We start from the raw sequence: 15,723 nt of genomic DNA on the forward strand, positions 1-15,723 counted from the left end.
CTTGAAATGCTGAATCATTTTTGAGCAGGAAGCCCAACATTTTCATATTGCAGTGTGCACCACAAATTATGTAGCTGATGCTGCCTCTACTTCCTTAACTGTAAAGCGAGATAGTAGAGAAAATGAGGCCAATTCATGCCATAGCAATTTGATTCTATGAGTTTTTCCTGAGCTCAACCCAAGAGGCTATAATTTAGGTACATAAACATCTCAGAACAAGTTTGAGAGCCATTCTAATTGCTTTATGAAGATTCTTCATTCTGTGAAATACCCCTTTTCTTTAAGTCATCTCCAGCAAGTGGTCTCCTTCAGCCCTTCCTTCTAATTCTGCTTCATAGTTGCATTGGATTATACTTACTCCTGCAGCACTGCAACCCTTAACCTTTAAGTATGAAGGGACTGGAAAACAGAAGGTTCCTTTTGATGACAAATTCTTCTGGTCTGAAAAGTAAGACTTATCCAATACAGTTTCCTATAATGAAGGTATTGAGCAGAAAAAAAGAAAGACTTTGAAAGATCATTTTGAGCTTCTAAGCAAGTCATCAGAATCTTAGTACAATGTGGTTCCTTTCTATTTTGTTTAACTGTTTCTAAAAGCAACTCATTTCCATCCCCAAATTAAGTATAATTTCATAGGGGACGATTCTCATATACAACATTTAAGAAGGAAACAAATGCTGCTCCAAGTTTACTTCTAAGTAATCATTTTGAAAGTAAGCAATGAACTATGGAGGAAAAAAACAGAGAAAGCTGCCCAGAGATGGGAACTGCATGTAAATTACGACTAATCTCAATTACCTATCCTTCTTCTCTGCTCCAGAAAAATGCCATCTTTATTTTAAAACATTTCTTTTTTTTTTTTTTTTGAGATGGAGTTTTGCTCTTGTCACCCAGGCTGGAGTGCAATGGCGCGATCTCAGCTCACTGTAGCCTCTGCCTCACAGGTTCAAGTGATTCTCCCTGCCTCAGCCTCCTGAGTAGCTGGGATTACGGGTGCCCACCACCACGGCCGGCTAATTTTTGTATTTTTAGTAGAGATGGGGTTTTGGCATATTGACCAGGCTGATCTAGATCTCCTGACCTCAGGTGATCTATCCGTCTTGGCCTCCCAAAGTGCTGGGATTACAGGCGTAAGCCACCGCGCCTGGCCTATTTAAAAATATTTCTATCTGAGAAGTTTAAGCTATTTCAATACGTTATCTGTTTCAACACACATAATAAAATGTGGAGGGCAAACATGCTGCCATTTTACAGAGATAGAAAGTGAAAATCTGCATCAAAGTTGCATGAAACTTAGATCTTTCTGTGTAATGCTCTTTGCTGCATCTTGAAATGTTTAATAAAAACTCATGGTCAGCTAATGGACTGAAACAATTAGGAAGATTCTTAATTTTTTTTTTTCCCCAGATCATTTATTTATTTGTTTATTTTTTAAGAGACAGGGTTTCACCATGTTGGTCAGGCTGCTCTCGAACTCGCGACCTCAGGTGATCCGCCTGCCTCAGCCTCCCAAAGTGCTGGGATGACAGGCGTGAGCCACCGCGCCCGGCTAATTTTTTTTAATGTTTACTCTTTAGACTTCATTATATATAGAACAAACCATACCATTTAAATCTTGACAACTTTGTCTTATTCCTAATCATTATTATTAACAGTGGTTTTCTACAGAGTATGTGTTAGGGAAAATTTTGATAATATTGGCATTGTTGATATTCTGAGCCTCTCACTGAGAGCTGAGTAGACAGAATTTAATCAGAACATATGTCTGTCAGTGCATAGTTGGCAAAGGTACCTATTTTGGTTCAAGTTTTCTGTCAAGTCTGCTTTCTGGTTGCAGTAATATGATAATTTATTTGTAATGGGTAGTCTATAAAGAGAGTAAAGTAGTAGGAACATTTGGAAGGTCAAGTAACTTTTGACTGTTATAGTTCAAATTAAGATATCAAAGTAGTTAAGAGTATAATTACCAAAATAAGTTAAGCAGCTTCTGTGTTTGCCTCTCTCTCAGGAAACAAGGTAAGCAATGAGAAAATCTGGTTCGCGGAAGACTTATTGAGGCATACGGTCAATTTTACGTATGTGATTTTGAATGTGTGTGCGGGGATTCATACATTTGCTCATTCATTCAGAAAAGATTATTGAGCACCTGATATGTACCAGGAATTGTGCTAAGCGTTGGTGAACAAGATGGATATATCAGATAAGATTAAGTTTCACTGAGAGCAGCGACTGCCGCCCCCCCCAATTGCATTAGCTTAATCAAGACAGAATTTGATTTGTCCTTCATTTGTAAGTCTAAAGGAAACAGTCTAGAGCAGTTCTGTTGGCTCTGCTGCCCTGAAGTCCTTAGGGACCCAGGCTGTATCCGGGTGTCTGCTCTGCCATTCCTAGGGTGTGGGCCTTGTCTTCATCATTCAAGACGGAGCTAAACCCTTCCTATACACATTCCAAGCAGCAGGTAAGGAAGAAAGAAAGCAGCAGGACTAAGTTATTTGCCAACCATTGTTTAAGGGAATGTTCCATAACCTGCCATACATTTCTCTGTTCTAATTTACCAGAACCTAATCCTGGGGCTCACATCTAGGTACAAGGAGCCTGGGAAATACGCATTTTGTTCAGGCATCAATGTGTCCAACTAAAAATGAGAGGAGGTCTAATAAGAAAGAAGTGAAGTTAGCAATTTCTGCCATAGATTGCCCCAGATCTATTGTCTCTAATATCCTAACAACTGGAGGAGAAAGGAAGGAAGGCAGAGTTAGCTAAAAATGTAACTTAGGAATTTCAAGGAATACCTGTAAATGTGATGATAGTTAACAACACAACTCAAGTAGCACTTTTTCTAGGAAGATTTCCCTAACCACCTCTCCTCACAGTCACAGGTGGATGCCCTTTTTACAAGCTTTTATCCTCCATCTCATGCAATATCTATCATGCCATTTATCGATGATACAATAATTTTTTTTTTTGAGACGGAGTTTCGCTCTTCTTACCCTGGCTGGAGTGCAATGGCGCGACCTCGGCTCACCGCAACCTCCGCCTCCTGGGTTCAGGCAATTCTCCTGCCTCAGTCTCCTGAGTAGCTGGGATTACAGGCACGCACCACCATGCCCAGCTAATTTTTTGTATTTTTAGTAGAGACGGGGTTTCACCATGTTGACCAGGATGGTCTCGATCTCTTGACCTTGTGATCCACCCGCCTCAGCCTCCCGATGATATAATAATTGTCTGTTTCTCTCTTCCCAACACTTTCTCACCTCAACTTGACTCTAATGCCTTCAGTGAAAACCTGAATTTATATGTCTTTGTATCTTCAGCATCTCTAGCATAATGTCTAACATATATTAGATTCATGAAAAGTGTTCATTACTTAAATTGATTGAATAAATTGCAAACAAAAAATCTCTACTCAAATGTCATAAAGGTGCTGTAGAGCATTAGTATAGAGAACTTCTCCAGCTATAAAAATATTTAGCACCAAATTTTTTGCTTATGAACGCAAGAGAATCTTTTATTTCCATCAATATTAAGACTATCATCTGATCTTCTGAACATGCTAAATACTGGTGGCAAACAGAATTAACTGCATTTTGTCAACGAGGAATGTTAAGACAATTACAAATATTTAAAAATTATTCTTTTATCAAGATTGTGAAAAATACTCTCTTAAAATACTCTGTAAAAAACATAAATAGCGAATTCTATCTACTTTATGTAAATGGTAAAGTTGAGCTCAGGGTGACATAATTTGAAATAGAATAACACATTGACTTTCCAACCAATGTTGTCTCCTGGTCACTCTCACATAATCCTAGTGGGGCAGGCCTGCAGTGGGCAGCAAGGCTTTCACCATAACAGTTTCCACATAGCTCAGTCTCTCCCCTTCCCCCTGTTACCCCACATGGCATTGTAAAAAAGAGAGAAATTTAAGCTGATATGATTCATTTTCTCAGCCCTTTTCAGTTTAAATCTGCTCACATTTCTTATTGTAGTTATTCATAACTTTTTCTTGATTTTCTTAGGTCGGACACATATGTTCTTCAGATCCAAAATTCAACTGGTAAGATACTTCTGAATTTACAACTGCTTGGTTTTAAGAAAAATGTATCCAAGACAGAGGAGTTTGTTCAAAAGTCTGAATTTTTTCCCTTAGCACTGTACACTGCTATTTTATGATTCATTCAGTTACTAAACATTTGTTGAATACAAACTATGCACAAGGCAAAGCCTATGATAATGCACAAATTTGCATTTGCATTAAATTTTCCTTAATTTGGGCTGTAAAATACATTACAATTAACTAAAGATATTGCATTATATATCATTATTTATATAGTCCCACAAGTAACTGGATCAAACATCGAATTAGAAATTCAGGGAAACTGGTTAAAATCAAGTGTGTTTGTGTGTGTGTGTGTGTGTGTGTGTGCATAACTTTCTATTAAAAGATATAAATGGTCAGATGGGGAAGAATTTCTTGCTTTAAGCAAGAACTTATCCAAAATATTAAATAAAAATAGTCCATTTAGAGTCTACTTGTAGAGTACCCATGCACTGTGTAAAATGCTAATGAACAGGAAGAAAATTAGTCTTCTTCATTCTTCCACTTATCCTTTAAGCTTAGGGTATGAGATCTGATAACCATTGTCACTTACAGCTACACATATCTTCAGTGATTATAAATTTACACAGGTTTTTTCCCCCCAGTTAGTGTAGCTAAATTTTATTTTATTCTCTAACTACTACACATTACTTTTATCAATACACTTTCTCTAGGAAGAATTTGTTCATAAAGGAAGGACCGTAGGTTTCTTTAACAAACTAAATATAAGGCTGAATTCTTTCTGTCCTTCAGTGTCTTATTCAAATATCTATAAATCCTTAGTAATTTTTAAGCCAGGTAGACAGCTCTGTGGAAAGCAGCTATTTTCATACACTGCTATGCTGCTCTTGGGCCCATGCCATTTTTTTCTCTTCTATATGGGACAGTCTATAAAAAGCTAAACGGAGTGTTAAAGCTAAGAAAGGATAGAAACATAACTCACTGGCAGGTCACAGTAATACAAGCAGAAATAAGTATCAAATATGGAGTGCTTTGTAAAATATAGAGCATTATGTAAATATAAGTATTATTCTTCATTCATTTTAATAACGTTTATTGAATGCTAGATGATGAAGATAAATAAAATGTTTCATTTAGGAAGTTTAAGGAGGAGAAAAAGATATAAGCTATAATATCATTTCAGTAGTGAAGATACGTGAGTATGGTAGAAGGAGCTATCAGATTGATCCAAAGGAATCAGGGATGGTTTCATACCAGAAGTAACTTTTGGGCTAAGAAGTTAAACATTGATAGGAGTTTGTTACATAAACAGGAAAGAAGGCCTTCTAGGAAGAGAGAGTAGCATGTGCAGAGGCTTGAAAGAACCTGGCTGGTTCAGAGAGCAGTGGGCCATTCCATATGGCTAACACGTAGACTGGCAGGGCTTAGATCAGGAAGGTCCTCGAATGACAAACAACAGGTTTGGGATTTTATCCTGTAAGTGTTTTGAGCCATGAGAGGATTTCAAGTAAGAAAGAAACATAATTAGATTTGCATTTTTGAAAAATCGTTTGGGTGGCAGTGATGAGTGCTCATATTAGGATATGGAAATAAGGAAGAGATAATTGTGTGATATATTTAATGGACAGATAATACAATTTATTAACTGACTAGTTGTGGGGAAATGATTTTGAAGTTTCTGATGCGGGTATTTGGTTGGATGCTGGTACCCTTCACTAAGAGGGTAGATGGGGTGTTGCAAGCATTTGGAGGAAAAGTGACTTGTTTTGGCATGTTGAGTTTGAAGTACTTAAGGAACATCCAGAAGGAATGTTCCAGAAGAAACGTGTCTAGAAGAAAATTTGATATATGGTCTAGAAATTAGGAGACAGGTCTAGGGTGGAAACATAGATTAGGAATTATAATCCTAGGCAGTAGCTCTCATATGTTAGTGTATACAAGAATCACCAAAGTGCTTGTCAAATGCCAATTCCTTTGGCTAACCCTCAGAAGGTCTGGTTGAATGGGTCTGGGGTAGGGCCCAGGAATGAATTTAAATAAGCATCCCCAGTGACTTGGTTGCAGATGATTTATAGAACACACTTTGATAAATATTGCCACAAGAGCAAGAGAACTGCAGGAAGTAGTGCCATAAAACCAAAAAGTGGAGGGTTTCAGGGAGTAGAAGTGGTGACTACATTAATACAGTATGAAGGCTGGAAAAGCTCAGAACCAAAATACCCCTGGACTTGGTAGCTTACAGCATGGCAACTGGTGACCCAGAAGAGCAGGCACAGTGAAGTGGTAAGAGCAGATAACAACTGCAGTAGGTAGAACAGTGACTGGGCCTGAGGAAATAGACACAGTGAATGAAGCTTGGCTCAGAAAGGAGTGTCTCGTGGACAGAATTTAAAACCTAATGTCCGAAGAAGGTGGTTCAAGCCCTAAGTCTACCACTTAATGGCTACAGTATATAATATCTATGAGGAGCCCATTTTCTTGCTTAGAATGTGTTATAACGTCTATGTTATAGAGCCCTTTGTACAAACGTGTGTGGAGAACACTGTAAATTGCGCTTCCGAACTTTTTTATTAACAAGCCATCCCAGTGGCAGAAAATCCTAAACAATTCTATAGAGCAGACGTCTTACTCGTGTCTGTTCACTGTGACAAAACATCCCCGACTTCAGTCACTGGAGTGCACCGGACTTTAGAGGGAAAAAATGTCATATTTAATGTCTTAAATAGACCTATGGCCTCACTTTCCACATGAGGATCCAGAGGTCTGAGTGGGAAGTGGAGGTTAAAAGATTTGTCTAAAGTCACACAACTAATTAATGGCAAGGCCAAGCATAAAATTCAGCCAGACTCCTGACTCAACGTTCCCCCTCCCTACCCTGCCCCTGCTCCCGCATTATAACATACTTCTTTTCTTAATTCTCTGCTATTAGAATTTCGCTCCTTCTCTTTTATAGCAAAGACAGAAGTAGATAATTACAGTTTCCCTGACTGAGGTAAAGAAGAGATGTTTAATTTGAACAGGTCCAGGGTTTCAGATGCAAGCTCCCTGAAAACATTTTAAACCATCTCCTTCCTTTTTATTCTCCATGCCTCCGGGCAGATGCCCTAAACATTGTCTAGAATCCCTGCTGTAGTCAAGAGATCAGCCAGCAGCAAAATAACTAGTGCTGTTACATATTTCTTTCAACTCTCCCTTTTCATAACTGAAGAGCACTCCAAAACATCAACATTAAAAGACTGTAGTTCAGGATAGACGTTGAATGGTTCATGGGACACCCTTGAAAAATAACAGTTACAGAAGATTTATAGTCTACGACAAGGATGGAGATGCTACTTCCCACACTACACTTAAATCTCCATTTCCCTTTCTAAGCTGCCCAAAATAGCCAAGTCTTTTCCTTGCTATCACCCAGCAGAATGGTAGGGACCCTATACAGTCTATAGTCATTGAATGAATGAGTGAAAGAAATAATTTTATTTTTATCTTTCTGCATCCATTTTGTAACAGAAAAAAGCTTTAATAAATTTGTTTCAAAATTTTATATTTCTTCTCTGCCTTAGACCCTTGTCTCAGGTCTTTCTGCCTAGATTTCCACTAAGTTAATTGGATCATATATTTTGCCCTTCCCTATGGACTTTTGATGATTTATAACACCTTACTGTTGACTAGTTAAAAGTTACAGGAACTGTTTACAATGTTCTTTATTTTGTCAGCTGGGTGTGGTGGCTCACACCTGTAATCCCAGAACTTTGGGAGGCCAAGGTGGGTGGGTGAATCACCTGAGCTCAGGAGTTCAAGACCAGCCTGGGCAATGTGGTAAAACCCCATCTCTAACCAAAAATAAAAAAACTTAGCCAGGGCTGGTAGTTTGCGCCTATGGTCCCAGCTTCTCAGGAGGCTTAGGTAGGAGGATCACTTGAGCCTGGGAAGCGGAGGTTGCAATGAGCAGAGATCATGCCACTGCACTCCAGCCTGGGTAACAGAGTGAGGCTTCATCATCTTTATTTTGTGAATTAATAATGCAACATGTGATATATGAGGTACATCATGCATCATGCAATAATGTAATATATGAGGTATCACAGAGATATTTGGAAAGACAACCAAATAAAAGTCACAAAAGTTTGTTGGTAGATTTTAATAAACATTTATATATGTATGAATTATAGATGCTTCTTAATAGTACAAGGAATTATTTTCTCTCTCATGATCCTCTTTCTCCCCTTTCTAGAACTCATACTTTTTTCCCATTCCCTTTAAAAAGGGAAACAAATTGATTAGCTGCTTTCTCAGATGTCACCTTGTTCTTTTTCCTTTCACATATTTTAGAAAACTTAACTTTGTGTTTTTCTTGTCATTGTGTTTTTCTGCTTTGTTTGAACTATAAGCTCTTTAGAACAAGGATTTTCCTCCATATATGGAGTGAGTGAGGTTTATTTTTAGTGCTTAGTACTTGTTAAACCTCCTCTTTTTTCGGCTGTGCTGTGATAGTCATTGGATAATCCTTCTCCAAAAGGCAGATCATGACATAAGAAATTGAATAGTCTCATAGGATGGAAATATGAAAAAAAAAACAATAAAAAGCAGAGGTTAGATATGAGTTTAGATCTGAGTCAGTTATTGAAGAGGTATGGGATGATAAATAAAAAGGGGGATATTCAGCCAGGTGGGATGGCTCACACCTGTAATCCCAGCACTTTGGGCAGGCGGATCATCGAAGGTCAGGAGTTCGAGACCAGCCTGGCCAACATGGAAACCCCTTCTCTACTAAAGAAACAAAAAAATTAGCCAGGCATGGTTGTGCATGCCTGTAATCCCAGCTACGCGGGAGGCTAAGGCAGGAGAATAGCTTGAACCCAGGAGGTGGAGGTTGCAGTGAGCTGAGATTGTGCCATTGCACTCCAACCTGGGCAACAGGATGAGACTCTGTCTCAAAAAAAAGCGGGGAGGCTTGAGAGGATATGTTATTGGGAAATAACTCTGTTGAGAGGTAGAAGCATTGGGAAGAAAATTAAATTCAGTAACCATTCTAGTGCTGACTCAATGTTGTGGAGATTCTGTGGTGGGAAGCGCATGATTCTTATCTCACTACAGTGAAGGAGACTCACATATACACGCAACTACGAAATAAAGCAGAATTAGATACAGACATAGTTACAGAGACAGGGTATTCTAGAAAGATTTTAAGAAAAATACAATTTTATTCATTAAGGATGGAAATTTTTCAGAGTGCCCATCTTTCTAATATTGAGGCTGCTTTAACTGGCTCTTGGAAGCCCTAAGGGCAATTATTTCCCCAAATCAGAAGCATGCCTCTTTTTGTATATGTGTCATAAGTTTTTTATTTACTGCTTTTCCTAAATTTGGGTACGTATTATAGAATTGTATGTAAGATTCTAGACTGCCATTTAAGCACTGTGAATGTGATTTCTTAAGATACATGTTGTTACGAAGAGAATTTCTATTGCTTTTTGAAATGTGCCTTGCACTAATGAATCTTGTAATGTCAAAAGATTTAGAGCTAAAAGGAATTACCAGTACTGCATATGGTCAACTTACAGACTTCCCAGTAGTACACAGCCAAAAAGTCTAATGCTGTAGCTGGACTAACTGGTACTATATTTGCAAAGTTATGATGATATTAAAAGATTCACTTTAGATTTTTTATTTGCAATGACAGCACAATACAAAGTCAGTAGCTCTTGATTTTCTTGCTATATTATTTCCAGCGACCACTGATGCTAATGTGGAACACTTCCTGCTAGTTATTCAGTGATTAAAAAAAAAAGAGTCATTTTTTTCCAGAGACTGGGCAGGAGATAAGATGTCAAGAAGTAATAAGTAGTGAAATGAAAGAGGAGAATGCAAAGGAGCCAAAAGAGAAAACATGAAAATGATGTTATTTTTTTCCCCCTTGTGTATGCAGATGGACAGGAAAATTATAGCAGTAATTGCAGACTCCTTTTCACTAAAGACAGAATGGCCTTGGGGAATCAGAGCATGGGAGAAAAAGTTCAGTGAAACTGCATTCTCATCCAGGCCCCACATGACTTGCTGGATATGGCTTTATCCAAGGTCATTTACTCTTTCTGTGCCTTAGTTTCCTTAAATGTTGAAAAACATTATTTGCCTTTTAAAGTTACTGAGAAGATGAATGAGATCATGCTTCAGAAACACCCAAAACTGGTCACAAAAAGGTGCTATAAGAATACTAAGTAGTACTATTATTATTGAACTGTGCATCCTGTTGGAATGAGTCATCTTGCTGCAAAGACGCATAAGTGATTCCAAGTGTGGTAAAAGACCAGAGACAATGAGAAGAGGCAGTTACTCTTAGATGGTGTTAAGGGAGAAGATCTCAGTCGCAGTGAAATCTGCCCTGTTCAAAGAACAAATGCAGGAGGAAGGGAGACAAGACTTATTTTTAACTACAGGCATACCTAGGAGATACTGCTGGCTCATTTCCAGGTCACAACAATAAAGCGAACGCAGCAATAAAGTGAGTCACACAAATTTTTTGGTTTCCTAGTGCATGCATTAGTTATATTTACACTATACTGTAATCCATTAAGGGTGCACTAGCATTATGGCTAAAAAATGTACATACCTTAACTAAAAAAATACTTTAGTCGGGCACAGCGGCTCACATCTGTAATCCTAGCACTTTGGGAGGCCAAGGCGGGTGGACCACCTGAGATCAGGAGTTCGAGATTAGCCTGGCCAACATGGTGAAACCCTGTCTCTAATAAAAATACAAAACTTAGCTGGGCATGGTGGCGTGCACCTGTAATTCCACCTAATCAGGAGGTTGAGACAAGAGAATTGCTTAAACCCTGGAGAAGGAGGTTACAGTGAGCCAAGATTGTGCCACTGCACTCCAACCTGGGCAACCAAGCGAGACTCCATCTCAAAAAAAAAACTTTAATGATAAAAAATGCTAATGATCATCTGAGTCTCCAGCGAGTCCTAATCTTTTTGCTGGTGGATCTTGCCTCATTGTTGTTGATAGCTGCTGACCAGTCAGGCTAGTGTTGATGGAGGTAAGAGTGGTTGTTGCAGTTTCTTAAAGACAATAATGAAGTTTGCTACATTGATTGACCCTTCCTTTCATGAAAGATTTCTTTGTAGCATGTGATACTGTTTGATAACATTTTACACACAGTATACTTCCTTAAATTGGAATTAATCCTTTCAAACCCTGCCACTGCTTTATCAACTAAATTTATATAATATTCTAAACCATTTGTTGTTATTTCAACAATGTCCACAGTATCTTCACGAGGAGTAGATTCCATCTCAAGAAATCTCTTTGCTCATCCATAAGAAGCAACTTCTTCAAATTTTACCATGAGATTGTGGCAATTCAGTCCCATCAGGCTCTACTTCTAATTCTAGTTCTCTTGCTATTTCCACACTTTTAGTTACTGCCTCCACTGAAGTCTTGAACCCCTCATCCACAAGGGTTGGAATCAACTTCTTCCAAACTCCTGATAATGTTGATCTTTTGGCTTCCTCCCTTAAGTCACAAATGTCCTTGATGGCATCTAGAATGATCAATCTTTTCAATATACTTTTTCCAGATCCATCCAAAGACCCACTATCTATGGCAGCTATAGCCTTATGAAATGTACTTTCTGCGTAATAAGACTTGAAAGTCACAATGACTCCTTGATCCATGAACTGCAGAATGGATGTTGGGTTAGCAGGCATGAAAACAATATTAATCTCCTTGTATGTCTCCAGGAGAGGTCTTGGGTAAGCATGTGCACTATCAATGAACAGAAGTGTTTTGAAAGGAATCACTTTTTTTTTTTTTTTGAGCAGTAGGTCTGAACAGTGGACTTAAAATGTTCAGTAAGCCACAACCGATGTGCTGTCATCTTGGCTTTGTTGTTCCATTTACAGAGCACAGGAAGAGTATAGTTAGTATAATTTTTAAGGCCCTTAGAATTTTTGGAATGGTCAATGAGAACTGGCTTCAACCTAAAGTCACCAGCTGCATTATCTCCTAACAAAAGAGTCAGCCTTCCCTTTGAAGCTTTGAAGTCAGGCATTGACTTTTCCTCTCTAGCAATGAAAGTCCTATATGGCATCTTTTTCCAATAGTAGGCTGTTTTGTCTACACTGAAAATGTTTAGTGTAGCCACCTTCAGTGATCTTAACTAGATTTTCTGGATAACTTGCTGCAGCTTCTACATCATTATTTGCTGCTTCATCTTGTACTAGTGGGTGATGGAGATGGTATCTTTCCTTAAATCTCTGCTAGCTTCAACCTTTTTTTCTGCAGCTTCCTCAGCTCTCTCAACCATCATAAGATTGAAAAGAGTTAGAGCCTTGCTCTGGATTAGGCTTTGGCTAAAGGGAATGCTGTGGCTGGGTTGATTTTCTCCCCAGACTACTAAAATTTTCTCCCTATCTGCAATAAGGCTGTTTTGTTTTCTTAACAATTAGGGTATTCACTGGAGTAGCATTTTCAATTTCCTTCAATAACTTTTCCTTTGCATTCCCAACTTGTATAATTATTTGATACGAGGCCGAGCTTTTGGCCTCTCTTGGCTCTTGACACATCTAAGCTTTATCGTTTTTAGCTTTTGATTTAAAGTAAGAGATATGCAACTCTTCCTTTCACTTGGTCACTTGGAGGGCATTGTAGGGTTACTGGTTGGCCTAATTTCAATATTGTTGCATCTCAGGAAATATGGAGGCCCATGATGAAGGAAAGAGAGGAACAGCTGCACGGTGGAGCAGTCAGAACACAAGCATTTATTAAGTTTCCTGTCTTACATGGGCTTAGTTCATGGTGCCCTCAAAACAATTCCAACAGTAACATCAAAGATCACTGATTACAGATCACTATAACAGGTACAATAATGAAAAAGTTTGAAAGATTTCAAGAATTACCAAAATGTGCCACAGAGACACGTAGTGAGCAAACGCTGTTGAAAAACGGTGCTGACAGACTTGTTTCATGCAGAGTTGCCACAGACCTTCAATTTGTAAAAAATGAAATATCTGCAAACAGCAATAAAGTGAATTGCAATAAAACAAAGTAGGCTTGTACAGCAAAGCGGTTATACAAATAGACTTATGAAATCCTACAGTCAGTTTGAATCCAGGCTTTGGCAGTTATCACTACAACTGGGCAAACCACTGTGTTTTTAAAGTTCATTTTTCCTATCTGTAAAATGGGGATTTTTATAGATTGTATACACACATACACACACACACACACACACACATCATATATATATATAAAGGGTTGTTGTGGGGATTTAAAAATGTACACCATCACAAGGACTCAGTAAAATAAGCTATTATTGTGATCTATTGGAGACAGGGGGAATTAAAAATCCACACTGATATTAAACGAATCTTCAAAAACAAGTACAAGAAAAAGAGAGTTTTTGTAAGATATGACTTAAAGGGCCTACGAAGAGAAAAAAACTCGCTTTGTCAAGTCTAAATCCACTCGTATTTCATGGGGCCCGTATGTAGTCCAACCTTTGATATCTGGCGCACAACAAACAGGAAAAGCCTTTCGTGTGCTGTAATAAAAACAGCTTTCCATTTTAAAACGATAAATATATTTGAAAAATCAGTTGGCTCTCCAACAGCTCTTATAAAACAAAGCTCAGACGCTGTGTTTTTGTTGTTTAGAAGAGAGAAGTCCGGGGCGCAGGGATGACTAGCTCCCTTTGAATCGCGCCCTGGGATGGCAAGCCTTCGGGCGAAGCCCCGGGGGCAGGACGCGGTTTTTTTTTTTTTTTTTAAATCGATCCCGGAACCTTAGCGCGGCGGAGGGGGCGGGCACGCGGGAGGGGCCCGAGGGAGGGGTCTGGCCGTGGGGCGCGGCGCCGCACGCCCAACCCCCGAGCGCGCGGCGGGGCGGCAGTCCGGCGGCCGCGGGGATGCGGAGGGGCGGCGACGGGGGCCGGACCCTGCCGGGGCGGCGGGGCGGGCGCCGCCCGAGGGGGTAGGGAGCGCGCGGGGGCGCGCCGGGCCGGAGAGGCGCGCTCCGGCCGCTCTCGCTCCGCGCTCCCTTCGCTTCCTTTGCTTCCTTCGCTCGCTCGCTCCCTCCTCCCTCGGCAGCCGCGGCGGCAGCAGGAGAAGGCGGCGGCGGCAGCGGCGGCTGGGGATCAGACATGGCGGCGGATCTGAACCTGGAGTGGATCTGCTCCCTGCCCCGGTCCTGGACTTACGGGATCACCAGGGGCGGCCGAGTCTTCTTCATCAAGTAAAGAGCCGGGGACGGCGCGGGGGCCCCGCGGGGGCGGGAGGGCAGGAGGCGGACGGCTGGCGAGACTGGGGAGAGCCCGGGTCTGTGCCCCTGCAGCCCCTCGGCTCGCCCCCGCGTCCCCTCTCACGCTCCGTGTCTGCCCCTTCTCTCACCCCTGCAGCGAGGAGGCCAAGAGCACCACCTGGCTGCACCCCGTCACCGGCGAGGCCGTGGTCACCGGACACCGGCGGCAGAGCACAGGTAACGCCGGGCCCGAGTGGAGTTGGGCTCCGCCTGGAGGAGGCGGCAGAGCCCGGGCCGCCCGGCTCCCGGCAACCTGCCCCAAGCCGCGGGCCCCCGGAGGCGGCGAGGCGGGGCGGGGCGCGGGCGGCCGCAGGTAGAGGGGCCGCGGGGGGCTCTGCCGCCGGGAGTTCTCTCGAGTCTCCGGGCGTCTCTTTCTCCTCAGCCTTTCATCAGCACTTGGAGACGGCGCCCTCTTCCTGCGCCCTCTCCCCCATCCCAACCTAGACGACCCCCGCGCCCCAGAGTGGCGACGCTCCCCTCCCTGAAACCTGGACTCCTGAGTTTTTCATCTGCGGACGCTCCTCACCCTCGGGTGACTCCCTGCTGCCCTCTTGCCCCCCAGCAACCTTTAGGAAGTCCTTACCCACTCTCCTTAAAGCCCCCAACCCTGCTCGCCCGCCGGGATAACATAACCACATCCTCCCCCTTCTCCCTGGAGGGCTGCCTCCTGCCGTGCAGCTTCCTCCTCCTCCTAGGTGGGAGTTGTGGGTAGGTGGCTGATGAAGGAGGAGGAGGAGAGGAGTTCGGGGGTGCTGCGATGGTCTCTGACGGGGAACAGCTCGGGAAACGCATGGCGCGTTCCCTCCTGCCACAGTAGGAGCAGCCGGAGCCGGAGGAGGCGTTCGCAGCCTCTGTAGCTGGCGATCCTGATTCAAAGTCCCCGGCAGCCGCACGGAGGTTGCACAGACTGCCTGGAGGCGGTGGGCGTGCGAGGGGGTGTCCCGTGTGTGGGCACCCGGGCCCCTTTTGGAGGGGGTCCATGGGGAAGCGGCTCTCTCGGGTGGCTTTGGGAGCTTGTTTGAATGCTTAAGTGTGAGTGGAGCTGGAAAAAAGGCTCATCGTAGTTTCTGTGCTGGTCTGGGTTTCTTTTGTCATTCTTTGTTTACATTCGTGAAACTTGTTTGTCTTTGAAATGTAACATGTGTTCTCTTACCGGCCTGCCTCTAGTCCTGGTGATTGGAAAGGCTTGAGAGCAGTTTGGGTCCAAGGCGAGGCCAGTTTCAGCAGTCCTCACAGCTGGCCTCTGGGGTGCATTCTCTCCAACTCTGACATTCCCTGAATCTGTTAGTTGCCAGGATATTGAACAAACCTGCCTCTCTGTTAAAAATGCTGGAGTTCACTGAAGTGACTAATGTCTCCAAAT

At 41.9% G+C, this 15,723-nt stretch overlaps 1 protein-coding gene across 34 annotated transcripts in view; it reads left to right on the forward strand.

Annotated features, from left to right (window-relative positions):
* The first annotated feature begins 14,131 nt into the window (after positions 1-14,131).
* The window catches only part of PLEKHA5 (pleckstrin homology domain containing A5), a 238,640-nt gene continuing 237,048 nt past the window's right edge, over positions 14,132-15,723 (forward strand). For all 34 annotated transcript variants that reach the window (XR_010343070.1, XM_064377721.1, XM_064377732.1 and 31 more), the window contains exons 1-2: positions 14,132-14,294; positions 14,458-14,537. Coding sequence is in view for 33 of the 34 variants with exons in the window: in XM_064377721.1 (XP_064233791.1) it covers positions 14,203-14,294; positions 14,458-14,537 (172 nt within the window). In the remaining variant the exon portion in view is untranslated. The remainder of the gene's footprint in view (positions 14,295-14,457; positions 14,538-15,723) is intronic.

Source organism: Aotus nancymaae, unplaced genomic scaffold (genome assembly GCF_030222135.1).
Source record: "Aotus nancymaae isolate 86718 unplaced genomic scaffold, 86718_ANA_hifiasm-v0.15.2.pri h1tg000016l, whole genome shotgun sequence".
NCBI classification, from domain to species: domain Eukaryota; kingdom Metazoa; phylum Chordata; class Mammalia; order Primates; family Aotidae; genus Aotus; species Aotus nancymaae.